This window comes from Ostrinia nubilalis, chromosome 7 (assembly GCF_963855985.1).
Source record: "Ostrinia nubilalis chromosome 7, ilOstNubi1.1, whole genome shotgun sequence".
Classification (NCBI taxonomy): Eukaryota; Metazoa; Arthropoda; class Insecta; order Lepidoptera; family Crambidae; genus Ostrinia; species Ostrinia nubilalis.
The window spans coordinates 10,790,107-10,807,001 of record NC_087094.1 but is presented as its reverse complement, the minus strand read 5'-3'; the positions used below and the strand labels follow the sequence as shown (position 1 = coordinate 10,807,001).

Below are 16,895 nucleotides of genomic sequence, written 5' to 3'. Positions count from 1 at the left end.
ATGATTTTATCTTGTAAGGCGGCTGAATGTCTCACATAGCTTACTGATGGCGTCATTGATTGTCGCTTCCTTCCTATGAAAATTATTTTCTTGCCTATTAACTAAATTAGAGGTATTAATTTTCAGATTTCACATTTTCACATAGGAAGCCTTACTTAACTTACCCTTGAGTCAATATTACAAATTTCTCAGGATAAAATTTAATACAGTTCTGAGTTATTCCTAGTGTATTGGCATCGTTACTCATTGCAATCGAAAAGTTCACGCTACATTGAAATAAATCAAATTATTGTACAAATCTTGTCAAGAGATTCATAGAAGCCTTTAGTGCTTGCTGTCATAATTTTTTTTTGTTGTAGACACGTCCTATTATTATTGTTTAATAGTAGGTACCTACCTAGCTATACAATCCTTTGTATGAATTATGCAGATATTATACATTCATTTATTCTGTGCATTATTTTTGTACTCGTATGTTAACCATGTTTCTTATGTAAAAAAATCGTCCAAGATAATTTGTAGAAAGCATTTCTCATAATGAAGAATAATTTTCACAGTTAAAAAATCTGTTGGTATTGATTTTGCATGATGAAGCTGGTAACTAAGTGAATTCCACTGTACATTAGTAGTTAGTACCATATGGCATATACCTACACAGTAATGAAATAATTATATGTCTGTTTAGTTAATGCAGGTAATTAGCGTTGTATTGTTGCTGGATATTGGCTCGTGACAAAGGACGACGTGTTAATAGTGCCATCACGATCTCCAGTCAATATTCGGTTCTGTTAATGTCCTTCTTAATACTTATTTAAACAACATACACTCATAATAATAACTATAATAATATTTCAGATTGTGTCTTATGTGTTTTGCTGTTTTAAAGAGTTTTAAAACCATTCAAAATGTGGATCATTTAAAATATTTGTATTTTAGGTCCACAAATTTTACATCATTGACACAACGTCAAACCCTGATAAATTGATGAGTGGTTTCAAAAATAAATAAATAATCCCGTAAATAGGTATAAAGTTGTTTATTTTTATTCGTAACATTATCATTGTGACTGCTTCGGCGCTATACATTTAAATAGATAGGTTTATTCTTGAAACTGTTTTTCCAGATTTCGAAGAGACAGATGGTGGAGTGGAATCGGTAGAAGATCGCTAGCGGCATGGATACGTGGGTGATGATCGTCCACGCCCAAGGTCCGTAGAAGTCAAGGTGGGCTGGCCTGAACTCTGCTCGATTCTGAAAACGAGATAAAAAGTTATTTAAAGATTTTCTTTTCACGAACCTTGAGTTATAATATGACGTTTTTTTACTCAAAGTACACTTATTTTTACATACGGACCTTTCAAGGTATACCTAAATATTTGAAAATGTTAGCTCTTGATTAAATGGCTGTATGTAGAATGTATTTATTTGTAGAGTCGATTTAATTAGCTTTAGCAGTTTATTGGCCCGGGCAGTGGGCAGCCACAAAAACATTTGCTCGCTCCGGGCTGCAGGCAATAGGTTCGGCTGCGACCACTAAGCCGGTCGGCCGTGGTCGTGCATACAGTTGCCAAAGTGGTCATTAGAATAATGCAATATTGGCTTAGTTAACACCAGAATAAGTCTGTAAAGTATTTCAGCCGTATTACCTTTCAGGATACCTAAATCATTCTACTATATGAAGACATAATGATATGAAATAATAATGTAGGAAGCTGTGTTCCTTCGAGGGTACGTGCAATAAATAGTTTTGTCTGATTGAACTTCTTTTTTAGAAAATTTTAAGTATTGTAACAACAGTGTCGAATAATGTAATGAATTAAAAATCGATTTAGTCCAACATAAGTATATCACCGATGACATCAAGTTATTCCGAATTTTGTCTTCTTTATTACAGTGCAAGTAAGGACATAATAGACAGAATCGTATTTATTCCCCTTATTTTTGATACAAACATGTTTAAATTTTAATGCTTATTACCTTCTCAAGAGTGTTGATGGTCCACATGGCCATGTTGGCGACGAGCAAGAATGTGACCAGCTGGCGGCCCGGCTTCTCCCGCCGCTGCTCAGAGGAGCTGCAGCGGCGCCACCATGCGTCGATTATGAACAGAGACTGCAGGATTGTCTGGAAACACATATTTATGAGTATACAGGGTGATTTTGTAATCAGTGTCCAAAAGCTCTATAGAACAATTTAACAATACAACTTTATCTTAATTATTTTTAATCGTGGATCGTATTTATGCGAAAAAAAATATTGAAAATCTATTTCGCGGGTGCCCGTATCTTAATTTTGAAAGGTTAAGGCTGAGGTATTTTCGCGCACCATTATGTCTATTAAGGTTCGAAGTTAACTGTGTATACGTATATTTTTCTATGAACGAAGCAATAGAAGCGATGAAGTTACTGATTCTGAGTCGCTTCTAAAAATTTGGATACTTATTGCAAAGTCACCTTGTATTTAAAACTTATTACACACATTTATAGGGACACATGCCATAATAATACGAGCCTATACTCTTCCGTTTGACTGAAAAGTTCGGTTTCCGTTCGGCAAAACTGAAATTGGAACAAGCCGTGACAGTGGCATGAAAGTTGGTCACCTCCCTTTCCTTCGTTTGTTTTTTTATAATTATAAAATTTTATAAAACTTCATCATCATCTTTCAGCCACAGGACGTCCACATAGACATAGGCCATAGGCCTCCTCCAATAATTTCCACATCGCGTTGGTAGTAACCTGCATCCAGTGCCTTCCTGCTACCTTTATGAGGTCATCGGCCCACCTTACATTTCTTATTTCTAACAAAGACGCAAAAATGTTTCTACTGAAAAATGACATTGAAAAATGATATTGTTCTTACCTGAATAAAAGATAAGAACTCAGCGAAAAATCCAGTAAGGCCGCCACTGTTACTCTTGCGCAGCGTGTGGTGGCTGCCGATGAGGCTGAACATGCAGTACACGAACATGCCTGTCTGCGCCAGGATCAGCAGCGACGTGTCCAAGCCCAACACGGCTGGAACCAAACCACCATTTTAAAAACTTACAGAAAACAAGTGAAAGTCGGCACGATCGTCAATTGTTTTACTTTTTACGAACTTCTAACGCGCATTTGTTTATGGACCTTACCGCTGGAACGAAACCACTATTTTAAAAACTTATTTATAGAAAACAAGTGAAAAGAGTTGTCGGTACGAACTACGATCGTCAGTTGATTTATTTTTTATGAACTTCTAATGCGCATTTGTGGCAACACACAAGCCGTGTAAAGCCAACAACCGAAAAAAAAAATGCGCATTTGTTTTATTCTCATAAGAAATTGGACCTCTTTCACTACACGCGGTAGCCCTTGAAGTGCCAGCGAATAGAAACACAATAGAAGATATAGAGTTAGAGATAGAGTCTTATGAGATCACATAGGGTTCCCAACATCGCCAACAAACATTGGTATTACAGGTCTCAGATAAAGAGCTGGCAGATAAAGTAACCGGTAACCATTCGAAGAACCATTAGAAGTCAGATAATCTGAAACTCTACAACTAGGAACCTGTAAAACTTGCCCTGAGACTTGAATAAAGCAACATACTAAACAAGATCCACAAAAATGTTTTGTAACTTCTATTTTGTCTTTGGAAATACCTTTTATGTACAATAAATATTGCTTTTATATACATTACCTTGTGCTTTTCTTTTGTATGGCAAAACCCTCATTTGTTTTAAGGCCACTAGTACTGTTAGTATTGTGATCGAATACAATATCAATTCACAAATATTAACTTCAAATATGGCGTCCTGAAAAAATATCACAGTTAGTTAACTAAATGTCTTAAAATATTTGTTTGCCAAGTAATTAAATAAGTATTTGTGTACAGGTGACGGCACATAAAGCTTCAAACAAAAACATTTTCTGTTTGTAAAATTAGGGCGAATTTGCAAAATATGTGTAGTCTGATGTGCTGTCGTCTGTACACGAGGTTTTTTTTGACAAATATTAGAGTACATATAAAATCTTACATTAATCGTAGCTGGGCTACTGGCGAGGACGAAGAACATGATAAGGGATATGATAGTCAGCACGATGATGAGGATTCCACCGAAAAGGCCGCGGTGTGCGTGGGAGCAGTCCACTGAAAAGTGGTGCAGCGCCGCGCGGCTGCCCTGCGGCGTGCCTACCCCTAGCATGCCCGCTGAAAAAACAATTATCATCATCATCATGTCATTTAGTCTTCACTACAGAAGAATGGTCCTTTGTAATATACAGGATATCCCAAAAAGTAGTGTCAAGCCGAAGCCCAGAGGATAGCCCTAGTGATGCTCTACCTCCGGCTTGACACTACTTTTTAGGACACCCTGTATACCAGAGGCAAATGGAGGATTTGAAAAAAAAAAAACAATAACAATAATACCTATTTTGTGTTATGGGTTTGTATAAAATTGACGTAGTTACTCGCGTCTTGTTATTCACAAAATATAGTCCTTAGCCAAAATTTAAACATTGCGAGATATACAATATGTAAAAGAACAACCTGAGTTCTGATGAGAATAAAGATTATTTAAAACAAATACGCTGGGGTACAAGACTTTCGCAGTGAAGTGTGTGTAGATAAGTCCAATTAAAGGTAAGTAATTAGGTATAATTGGACCACTAATATTTACAATTTACTGTGAAAATAATATTACTGACTCTATTATTTCGCCTATCATAGCTATGATAGAATTATGTAGCTTATCCCTCTACCCGTAAATCACAGTAGTTGCGATTACTGTCATAACAGATTCATAACTTTAATAGTAATATACTTTACGCTTCAGTTCTCGGTCGTGTTGGTTATTAAAATATAGGACGCGGGATTGGAACACTGCACAAAAAAGAACTGGCAATATTTTCCAAGAACGTTGTACGTTTATTTTGTGTTTTCAAGCCGTAATCTCGACAAATACCTAATTAAAGGCCTGATAAAATAATATCGGGAAATAAGTGTAAAAGTTGCCAAATTAAGACCTTCTTACCAAACTGTTGAAGTATTTTCTCCGGGGTAACGGAGTTATTTCGTGACTTGTTTTTAACATAATTGAATTTCTTTTCAAAGTCCTCCGGGGTGCATTTGACCTACAAAGTAAAGAAGTGTGATGATAAGGCTTCTTTGATCTATATTAACGGTATATTGCGACGTTCCTTAAAAAGAAAATATTATCACTTTTTAGAGCCTGAGTTGACTAGCAACATTAAAAAATATAATAACAATCGTACCTCTTTCCACATCTCGTAAAGTATGACAGCGCAGATCAGCGAGTATTCAATAGTACATGGAAAAAGGAAGGGAGACGCGTTTTGTAGCAGGGTTCCCATCATGTTGGACCTTCTGCATGACTCGGTAATATTTCCATGTGTGCTATTATGTGTAGACATGATCGAATGTTCTAAATGGTGAATTTCGTGTTTCGTCTCTTCAACTAGCACGTACAACCATTCGCAGAGGTTTGTTGCGATCATGTGCATGAAGCCGAACCTTTGTATGAGTTTGTAAGCGCCGGTCTCGATGTCTTTATTAGTAAGGAATATGAACTGCATTTGTGCCAGGGTGAGGGCCATACGCAGCGCGGGCGTGGCGGCCGACATTACCGACCGGCAGTTGTCAGTCATTTCAAAGTACTCCCCGAACTCTAATCCACTGTGAACCATAGAGCCGATTCCAAAAGCTGTGAAACAAGTTTACGAGTAACATTAGAGATGAAATAGCATTCGGATTATGGCCTGAAATCTGTCAGTGACTCACCAATAGCTCCAAGCCTGAGGTAGAAACTGCCATATCTAGCAATAGTTTCTTTTGGTTTAGGTTTTTCATTAGGAGTAGTTTTACCATTTTTATCCTCTTTTTCAGGGTCATCTGAAAATAGTCTATAATAATATAATGTGTTTTTTTCTCTAACTCTAATGATTCCATTTATTTTGTAATTAGTCTACCTATGCATGTGTGAGTGTGGGGACAGAGGAAATTTTCCGGTACATTTATACGAATGGCTGAAAACGTTAGTGGAATGAAAACTAAAGAAGGCAATATTCTTCGCGTTTGTAATTATGCAAACAAGATGTGATTTTAATGTCGCATTTTGTTAGGCAAATGTGGCTAATCACCCAAAGTGTGTTTACTTTTTATTGTCTTAGCTCTACCAAATTAGATAAATATTTTACCGTATGTATGAATAATCATGCTGACGGCCTTCTGTCTCATAATATTTGCGTACTGGAATATAACGAATAAAACGGATACCAAGTACAGGTATAAATAGAAACCCTGAAAAGAAGTAAATTACTTAACATAATTTTTAGAATTTATATACTTATTAAATGATTCTTTTTGATAATTATTTTCATACCTGATAATAAGCTTCTGGGACTCCATTTGCGATGACTTCAGTCACGGGGAAGGCTAATCCTAATACCACTATTAGTTTGGCGTACAAAGCCGATAGCGCTTTGCTTAAAGCCTCACTGTAACAAGCAACATATGTTATATACTTTGTAATAAAGTTCCTAGAATTAAAATGAGCAGAGAAATATCGCTACAAAACCCTATGAAATATCTGTATCGTCGGAAAACGATATCGGATGTTCACTGCCAACTTGCTCTGTTTCGAATTTAACTAGATAACTCGAATGCGGCCTCGCGATATGGCAGCGACATAAACATTTTCACATTTTAATTACGTTCATCGGAGGCGTATGTTGAATGCTCCGCGCGGCATTGTCAACCTGTCTCTCTATTAACAAATAAAGGGTGTGCTTTTGAATGGTGTTGACGCGTAGTAGGCGCCGCATTGTGCCCGCTATAATGCGGACGGCATGACGTTATCCGACTGAATATTATTTACCTCTAAATAGGCCTCTGCTCCCGTATTCAGCACTAAGTGCCCGACCATCTCATTGATGTTCTGTTTAAGTGAATTCGGTTTGTAAGGGGATTGCCGACGAAGATATGTTATAGAGATTTTAGATCTGATGGAAAACGTGCGATATGATAACAACATACATGAAATATTTTGACCTAATAGGTATATGTCAATCGATTGGAGTGCTTTTTTTACCGAAGTACTATGGTACATTTATTATGTTTTTAAAATCAATATTAGTTTTTAACCCATTATAGGTAACAGGAAGTCGCTGGATGCAGGCCGTTGCCAACCGGTTATATGGAAGTCATTGGGGGAGGCTTATTTTTCAGCAGTGGACGTCCTACCTATGGCTGAAATGATTATGATGATTATATTTCAACCCAACCCATGTCTTCATGTTAAAAACGATCAATTTTCGAGTAGGAGTCACTTGTAGTTGTTATGTCATAGTCAAAGGTCGATATGCAGTCTCTTCGCGGAATGACTGGTATATCCTAGGTTTGACCAAGGCCTTCAGGCAAACCCCGAAGTAAATTCTTATTTCGGCCTTTGACTAAGTCAAACCTAGAAGTGCCTAAACGGTTCAGTCAGACGTCGAAACTAAAATAATCTGTTTCGGGCTTTGCCTAGTCAATCCTAGAAACGACTGACAGACTCGGTCAAAAGTAGACGGAAAATAGAAAACCAGCCATGTGTGAGTCGGATTCGCTCACTTTTGTTGTATGGGAGCCCCCTTAAATATTTATTTTATTTTAATTTTATGATTTATTTTTAAAATGCAACTAAAATTATGTGAATATTTCAACCTAGGGTTCACCTGTTTCCGTTTTAATTAATATCAAGTAAAAAACTGCAACAAGTCGCGTTTGCTGTATGGGAGCCCCCCTTAAATATTTAAGTATTTTATTGAATTATTTATTTTTTAAGTGAATGATTCATGAGATACGAGCCTGGTGACAGACAACATTTAGCCAAGTCATAATAATAGGGTCTAAACTATTTATCCTTTGAGGTAACAGAACCCTAAAAATTAGTAATTAATCAAGATCGATCTAGAAACACTGACAACCAACCTGATTACTGTATAAGTTTAGTTACTCGTACCTTCACCTAAAGAGATAGCTGCGCGTGCGCGTGAAAACCGACCGTCGTAACGCCTATGCAATAAGTTTGAGATCAGAATTAAGTATAGTTTAGTTTAAAATCTTAATTGAGGTTTGACTAGTCAAACCCCGATTTCATTAAATTGAGTTTCGACCTTTGCCTGACCAAATTAGTTACTCCTAGGTTTGACTAACATTATTTAGTCAAAGGTCGAAATGTTTGGGCTTTGACTAATGCCCGTTTTCACCATCAATCCCATAAGCGTTTGCTAACTAAATATCACTTTGGTTAAACGATCGCCTAAACTGTCCACTAACCTAAGTTCGTTTTCACCATGCTATAGTAAACCTAAGTAGGGACTCTTTTGTCAGGTGGCGTTTCTTCGTGCGCCTAGTGACGTTTGAAAAACCGGTACTTTCCGATAAAATATTTTATTGGGAATATCTTACGTATTTCACAGAAACAAATGAAATAAAAGTAAAACTAAGAAATAGTTGACCAAAACTAATGTCTTTTTGTATTTTTGAGTTATTATCAAAGTCAAAAAAGACATTTGGGCTATTATGTAATCTGTGGTTTGGGTGCATAATGGAATTCCTTTGCCTTAAAAAAAGTAAATGTCAAGATGACTGCTGCACCACAATAAATGAAAATAAAAATAAATGTACATCTTGATTTTGATAGATATTTTGTTGAGTTCTGTGTGTAGTTTTGTGCGATTTAACGATAAAAACGACAACGGGAAAAAGAAATGAAGCAAAATTTTTCCCTCATGGAAAAATATAAATTGGTTAAAATTTTACTTGCCCACAAGGATACTGTACGAGCACGTCAGCATCGACCGCGACCTACGTGCTAGCCGACTGGCCCATGAACCCTCAACGTGCACCGTAGGCACTCTACACCGACGGCACATTGGACTGGACACATTGAATTGTGTAAATCTTGTATATAGCAATAGCATAACAGTAATAAACCAGATATCAACCGTCCGCGTTGTGTTTCATTTACCCCCACTGAGGCCAAGAAAGCCTTAGTGCAGCCCTCCTTCCTATCAAATCTTTATTATATCTAATTATAAGGTATTGTTAGGGCTCTAGGGACTACAAACGAAGCCAGAAATATAGCTTGGTTATGAGAAGTTATGAGTGACCAATACCTACTATCTATACCGTATGTAATCCTGTCTCACTCTATAATATTATTATGTGGCCGCCTGAATAAACTTGAGTGAAAAAGTGTTTCCACTGTCTCAATTGCATAAAAAGCTTCAAAAAAATCATTTAATTCAGTTTCCATTTTTCCGAATAAGCGTCATTGACAATATAACTGTCACCTAACACTTAGGCGGCCGAAAATCGGGCCCCTGTTTTAAAGTGATCCCATAAGGCCTAAGGTGTCCCTTATGTGTTGGTGAAAACGAAATTCCTGTTAGGTATTGCCTAATATTTCATAAAAGTCGCTTTAAAATTAGGGATTGATGGTGAAAACGGGCATAAGACTTCTAGTCAGACCTGAGGATTGACTAGTCAAACCTAGGAGTGCCGGAACTTCGAGGTTTGACTATAACAGTTATAAGGGCTTTTGTAATTGTTTTAATTTGGGTAAGCAAAATAGAGGGCATAAGCCTGCGGTCGCGGTGGCCCTGACACAAGATGTCCGGTGTCGGCGTCGCGAGCAGCTGGCCCCTACTTTTGATTTATGTGGCAGTGTGACAACTGGCCATCACAGTTTTGTAAAAAGGATTACGAGGTGACACTGACTAGTAGTGTTTTAAATATTTTATTTTAACGTCATTGTTTCAAAAGTTATTGATACCGGTATTATCAACAGATATTATGTTTTTTTTTTCAACAGCAAACGATCGTAAATTCAGTGTACGAGTATAATGATGGTTTTTTTTCATTTATGTGTTCTGCACCTCTGCATCTGAGGAGAGATTTTTAAAACGAATATGTACGCCTCCGTGATCATGGCGCTTGCAATAGTGCCGAAATATCGGTTTAACTGACCAAGGTTACGCCAAATGCCAATATACTTTAGGACCTTTTGTAAATAAGACTGATACGTTCGGGAGATGACGATTCTACGAGATTGAAATGCACATAAGAGTCTCATTGATCTCAATATCAACACTATTCCACGTAGCAATCAAAGGTATGGCTGTGTAATCTGGTACTCACTGCCCCAATATGTCGGCGGCTGAAGGCGGTTGCTCGTGGATGGTGGAGGCGACGGAGGCGCGCGAGTGCGGCGCCAGCTCAGAGAGGAACCGGCGCTGCGTCGCCGCACATAGCGCCAGCGCTTGCGATGGCCGGCGAAACGCTGCGATTATGGCCGATGGTCGCCTGTTGAAAATACAAACCACAGTTATCCATGATTCATTGATGAAGAATAAACTGCTTCCTCGAAAATCGAAATTTCTGATTCCAACAATTTTACTTCTAGTCCTCTTCTATCATCAATAAAGGATTCAGAGAGTAAGTATTAAACTTAATTGCAGATTATCATTTAACTGAAATATAACTCTAACTTACAGAAAAAACAAATTCTCAACCAAAACAAAAATTTTAATATTGGTAGAATTTTACTAACTTAATTTTGAAATTAGAACTCTACAAAAATCAAAACAAAAGATAAACCAGTGTGAGCCGTACTTTAGTAACTTTTTTTTTATAAATGATCAGTAATCAAAAAAGGTTTTAATTGTCATTTGGAACGAGACTACTTTTTTGTTGTGCATGTCAAGTCTATCAGCCAGTAGGTATCATAAGATGCGTTCGGATAAAAATGATGAACCGAAACTTTTTCTAAAAACTGCAGTGTTACCTGGTGTTGAGGTTGGCAGCGAGCTTTGCCTCCATGTCAGAGGACATTCTGCGGCTGCTGGGCTGTGAATGGGCGTGCTGCACCAGCGGGTCGGCTGGCGTGCCCAGCATGGCCCGGGTCCGCTCCCGGAGCCTGTGTACGTCTGAGTACGACGATTCATCACTGTTAAAGAAAACATGGTTAAATAGAACCGTGAGATAAGACAGATTTTTATAAGAAATAACCTCCGTGGTTGAGGATTCCGGGTGAAGCTCGCTTCCACCTTCGGCCTGATCGTCACTTACCATCAGGTTAGATACAGGCCAAGAGCTTCCTTGTTGTGGATAAAAAAAAAATACAACAAAACTAATTTTGTCCGTCTGGCTGTTACCTTTTCAACGAACGACTTTTGATATAAAAATAGACTTGACCTTGGAGAAAGCCTTTAGACAGTATACATTTGAATTAATTGATTCCCCATAAAAAGTTTTAAAATTACAGCTGCGCCAGAAGGAGGGTTATGTTTTTCAAATGTAGATATTATACACAAATCACAATGATTTTTTGTAATAGACGGAAATCTACACGGTTGAAGCTGTGGACAGCTTGACTGAGAGAGTTTTTACAAAACTTGACAAATCAAAGGAATTTTCGCCGATATTGGGTGTCAATATACCAGGCGGGAACTAAATCTGGCGTAAGTATCTACACAAAGCAGTCTATCAAACGTCATAAATATTTTCGAAGCTGCCTCCGCACCAAAATCCCTCTTTGTGTATGCGCGTCATACTGCCATGCGCCATGGTGCCACACAGCATGCTCTGATTTTGAATTTTCTAGAAAAACTTGGGAAAAATAGGTGCTTATGTAAATGATTTGTATTTGGTAAAACCACAGGTAAAACATTCAACTAACTGTATGAACGCCATGCCAGTGCCTGTACAGTTACAGAAGAGTACAAAACATTTTATTATTGAGTTGAGGTCATTAAGCGAACTGTTGTTGGACTGTTGTTGGCTAGATAAAATATTTGTGATGCTCAGTTTGCAGTTTTTGCATATTTTTCCGTGAAAAATGAAGGTGGAAAAAGGTTTTTAGTTTAACTGATTTTCTTGGTAACATTTTTATTCACGACTAAAGTTATTTACGAGTAGGTCAAAGGCTATTTTTGCTATAAAAAGTAGTCAGTAAAAAGTTAATCGGTAGGCAAATGTTCATGATGCAAATAAAATGCGGCAGCTACGGATACCCATTTCTGTAAACTAAACAAACGCTTGAAGGAATAGCGCATACTGTAGTATCAATATTTAAAGAAATGTCTGTACCGGCGTCGCATTGAACTATTTGGACTACATGGCTTTGAGCAAAATCTCCAAAATGTGCATACGTTCCCCGGAAACGTCTTCCTAAGCTTTCTATGCACACGAACCTATCATGAATAACAAAATATAACAATATTCCCACTACGGTGGCTAGTATTTTATATGAACACTATGTGCTGATTCTTTTCTGATATTCAGGTCTCTAAAAGACTAAACATATAGGTACCTACTTAAGTCCTTCAGAGTAATACAAATAATGTAGTACTTATTCTCTAGTGCATTAACTAAATTACAATAATCGATAAAATTAATCCGAAAGAAAGTAACATCATAAAATAATAAGCGGGAGTGATTCCGTATTAAGATAAGATAAAGCTGAACTAACGGTTACAATGGAGAAAAATTCAAAAGAAACTTTAATTAAATGGTTAGAATCCACAGTGCGCTTTGTTTATGACGACTGCCGACCGTCTGCCGAGCGACGTTATTCATTTCCTATGCTTTCAAAAAAATAGCTTCATTTTTTAACCAGCATCTGATTTTACAGCGGTAAAAACATTGATTTTAGCGGTGGAAATATCAGCGCAACAAAGATTATTCTATTTGAAATATATCTATTGGTTTGTGGAACTATGTCGGCATGAAAGCTGTTGTTTTAAAACATATTTCAGATAATGCTAATTGGAAATGGTTTTATAGTACTTATTTTCTGGAAACATTTTTTACTGATAGCCGCAAAATAAGCTGTAGATCCTTGCTACACAGGAGTTGCAGCAGTGAGAACGAGAGGTGGGAAATAATAGTCTTTTTGATAGCCGGAAAATGTGTAGTAACATTTCTAATCACTATTAAAATTAGAGATGCACTCAGGCTTTTGAGTGAGTGTTAGTATTATGTCGGTGCTGAAGCACAAAATTAGCATGTTACTTTTTTGTAAAAAAAGAATGATAAAAATACCTGTCATTGTCGTTATCATTTTCTTCGTGCACGGTGTCCATATCGGTGACGGTGACGCTCGGGCGCGGGTCGGCCGACTCGCTCAGCGGACGCTTGGCCGGACTCATCTGAACAGAATAATTCCAACATTATCTCCACAGCTTAACAGCCGCACGTGTCTTTTCAATTCTCAATCGGTTTTCGGCAGACAAAGAATGGTTCGTGTTGTCAACTAGAAAACTGCGTCAGAGTGACCTCATTTGGTTGTGATGCTAGCTTACTAAAGATAGCGCGTGCCCTTTACATGCCTTTAATTAATACTGTGTCAGTAACTTTAAGGGATCTCATTTGTCTTTATAATATGGACGTCCAGGAAAACTCAAGCCGATGCAATATTTAGAAAACATGTTTAATTTTCACTGTACACACCTGTCTATTTCTAAATGTTTGCTAGATGTTTTTCTGAAATATTTTTTCATTGCTCTAATCTCCGACACGACACTGGGGCGCTGAACGCAAGTAATTGAATTGACACGGTACATCCAAATTGCTTCCAGTAAAAGTTCTTTTCTTATTTTTCCATTTTCGCGTCGTGGAGGCACATTTGGTCACGAGACATGCGTGCGGCAGGGCGAGCCGCGCCAAATGATAAGTTTTTGTTTACATGAGGTGTCGGCGTCTTCATGAAGTTCTGTTACGTAGGCACCTTAATCCCCTTAATGTCTGCGATCTTTCCGATAGGATTATACCACTCGAGAGCTGTTCGGCGCTGTCAGTGAGCTGATTACGCCTGACAAATATGTGTTGAGCGGAGTATGAAATGTAGCGACAACGTTATTATTGTAAGTTGATGTTATGGATTATTATTTTATCATTAATATTTTTAAACGAATATATTGAGAGTTATATTTTAAAACATACAGAATTTTGTTGTTTAATGAAACTACCTACTAATACATCCCTTTTCTACTAATTACTAGATGCTGATGTGTACCTAATCAATGTTTTTAGAATTTAAATTTTTTAGTATTGATATTTAATTGCGACTGTATTTTATTATAATTATAATGTACTCACCTATAATCCAACCAGTAGACGAGGAATAAAGTTTATATTTTAAATTTATTTTAATGTAGTATCAGAACGAGTAAGATTAAAGAGTAGGTAAGTTTGTTTGTCTTGCGTCCGCCGGGCGGTCCGCTCTAAGGTTGTTAGGTTGTTGAATAAGTTTCTGAATTAAGAGAACTGAAAGTTTTCTCATCTCGAGATTACAGCAAAGTGTTTACCGTTTGGCTGTAGGATGCGGCCGCGACGCCGCCGTAGTCATGTCTCGCGACACTCGGCTCGATATCGGCTAATTTATTTTTTAATTGCTTTTTGTCGCTACAAACAATTACTGTGGATGAGATTTGTCTCTATTTTTAGCACTTTCAGTTCAAGCCACGATTGACGTCGTAAGTTTCATACTTTGTCATGTAAATTAATTTTATTGCTACACTTAAACACAATTTGTTTTTAATTAAGACAATAGCATAGTCGTGCATATTTTGTTTTGAAAAATAACCATAGTTTTACTAATTATGTATTAGGATCGAAATTCTTTATTTTGTTAATGACACTGTAAGGCTAAATGGCAAGGGATGTAGGTACTCGTATTCAAAACCTTCAAGAAGTGCTTAAAAATATACAGGCAAGAGTATCGATGTCAGCACATCCTTAGCGATAACATTCTTGGTATTTTCATAAAATATTTGCGTGAATGTATCGCACCTGATGCCACGATTTGCTGCACTCTAAACTTTCTGTGATTTACGCAAACAAAAAGCCGTTCGCAAATACTGAGGTGGCAACTTTTGACTGCGCTTTACCTGGCCTTAAAAGGCTGTCTAAGAAGGACTTACTTATGTATTGTTCTTGTTGTATTATGTATGCTTCTCAATGATAACTCATTGTTGATCAATCTTATTGGGATATTTGGTTTTACATAATAAAGGTTTATTAGCCTACTACTATAACGCAAAAACAGACGTTATGTTGAACTGAAAAAGTGTAATTATGTACATATATCATACATAGGAAAGGGTCTATACTTTTACAAAAAAAACAATTTGGTATTACCTATTCTCTTATTATTTAACATTTCACAATAAAAACTTTGCTTACAATTTAAGTCTAAAGAATTTAAGTTTGAATTTGAATTGCACTGAGACGCCTCTTGGTCTATCGATTATGCGTTCATTAAACACGACACCTACTATGTGCAAGTCTTGCATATCTCTACATGTGGTGTATCACTTTTACATTTAACATGTTTTATATTGTAGGCACTAGAGCGATATAGAGTCATGTAGGTAGCACTCTGCTCGTTAGCGCCCAGCGTCGTGATCTGTCTCAATTTGCATCTGTTACGCGCACAAACAATCTAATAAATGCTTACACATTGGTATTCATAAAACTGCGCATAAAGTCAATTTACATTTTCAGAGCGAATGATAGCATTTACTTGAATTGTTTGACCTTGCAACATTTCTATTGATTGCGTCGTAATAACATCTTATGTATAGGAAAGTCGCAGATTGACTGGAGCTGCGGTAATTCGTGTTAAAGAAATCTGTTCTTTATAAGTATCGTTAGCGTTAAGTATAACGCAGCATATTTTCGGAAAGTAGTAGCTGATTATAATTCCAGGATAAAGAAAGATACATTAATAGTACTTTTCTATGTATGTAAATAAAAAACAAAGTTAATTAGGTACACTTAATTAGTCGATTTCAGTACCAGTTATTAGCTCTACTTACCCTGATATCTAAAGAAACAATAGAAAGGTCATCACATCTTTATTTGCAAAGTTTGCAAAACGAATTTTTAAAGCAAATACCATAACAATCATGAGATGGAAACGAAACAACCATAAATTATAAAGTACGAGTAGGTATATCAACAAGAGGATATGCACTGAAGTATCTAGTGTGCATACACAGTAGGAGATTACGGCGCATTATATCCGCATATGTTTGATAAAGGTCTTAGTTCGATAACAGAATCTTAAAAAGCAGCACAAAGCAGATAGAAACCGTCTCAGTTTCCATGAAAGTCTTAAGTTAGTACTACTTATATACGAGTAAGTACGTACTCCTTGTAAATACTAGGAAAATATGCGATGTATTTTTAGTTTTACAAAAAAAAAAACGCAAATAAAGTTTGAGCACTTTTAAAATGGCCCTATCGCTAGATACCGGTCTCTTCCAGACAACTACACTAAGTATCTTAAGTATGCTCTAAAAAAAATCAAGTTATAAAGATAATGAAAATAAACCGAACAAAAATAGGTACACACCTATATTTCGATAATTTAATTGCAGTATTATTATACTAAACCTTATACGAGTATTATGCATTATTATGTTTTGTCGTAAAGACAAAAAAAAACATGTGAAATACTTAACTTAAAATGAAAATGTCACTTACTTTGATTCCTTTCTTGTGCGAGCACTATAAAATATTTTCTCAAGTCCACTCAGGTGGTCACCATCGTGTCTCCCCGGCACTGATTTTTGGCGTTCGCACCTCGGATCTGTCAGACCACTCGATAATTATGCCACCAATTTATTCCGCACGACTCCATCGCACACGAATCGTGACGTATTACACGAAAATCAGGAAACAGCTGTAAAACATAGGTAATATAGAGATTTATAAAACACAGTTAAGTGATAGCACTTCGTGTATAAGCTCCAGGCGACGAATAAAGTTATAAAATAAAAGTAACTGCACTCTATGAATTTGCAGCCACCATTATCTGTGGCTTTTTGCGGTTCAAAGGAACTTAT

General features: G+C 36.9%; 1 protein-coding gene across 2 annotated transcripts; it reads right to left on the bottom strand.

Annotated features, from left to right (window-relative positions):
- Window positions 1-1,021: 1,021 nt before the first annotated feature.
- On the bottom strand, window positions 1,022-16,640 carry LOC135073626 (proton channel OtopLc-like). Of its 2 annotated transcripts, none has more exons than XM_063967784.1 (14): window positions 16,534-16,640; window positions 13,087-13,193; window positions 10,829-10,990; window positions 10,183-10,347; window positions 6,380-6,494; window positions 6,195-6,297; window positions 5,779-5,889; window positions 5,253-5,701; window positions 5,012-5,111; window positions 4,016-4,188; window positions 3,679-3,793; window positions 2,863-3,017; window positions 1,978-2,124; window positions 1,022-1,251 (listed from the first exon to the last, which is right to left on the bottom strand). In XM_063967784.1, the coding sequence occupies exons 2-14, from the start codon at window positions 13,191-13,193 to the stop codon at window positions 1,078-1,080; spliced, it is 2,076 nt and encodes a 691-aa protein (XP_063823854.1). In that variant the 5' UTR covers window positions 16,534-16,640; the 3' UTR covers window positions 1,022-1,077. The 2 variants fall into 2 exon arrangements, with proteins under 2 accessions (XP_063823854.1, XP_063823855.1); XM_063967785.1 differs by lacking the exon at window positions 16,534-16,640 and adding an exon at window positions 13,495-13,696.
- Between the last annotated feature and the right edge of the window lie 255 nt (window positions 16,641-16,895).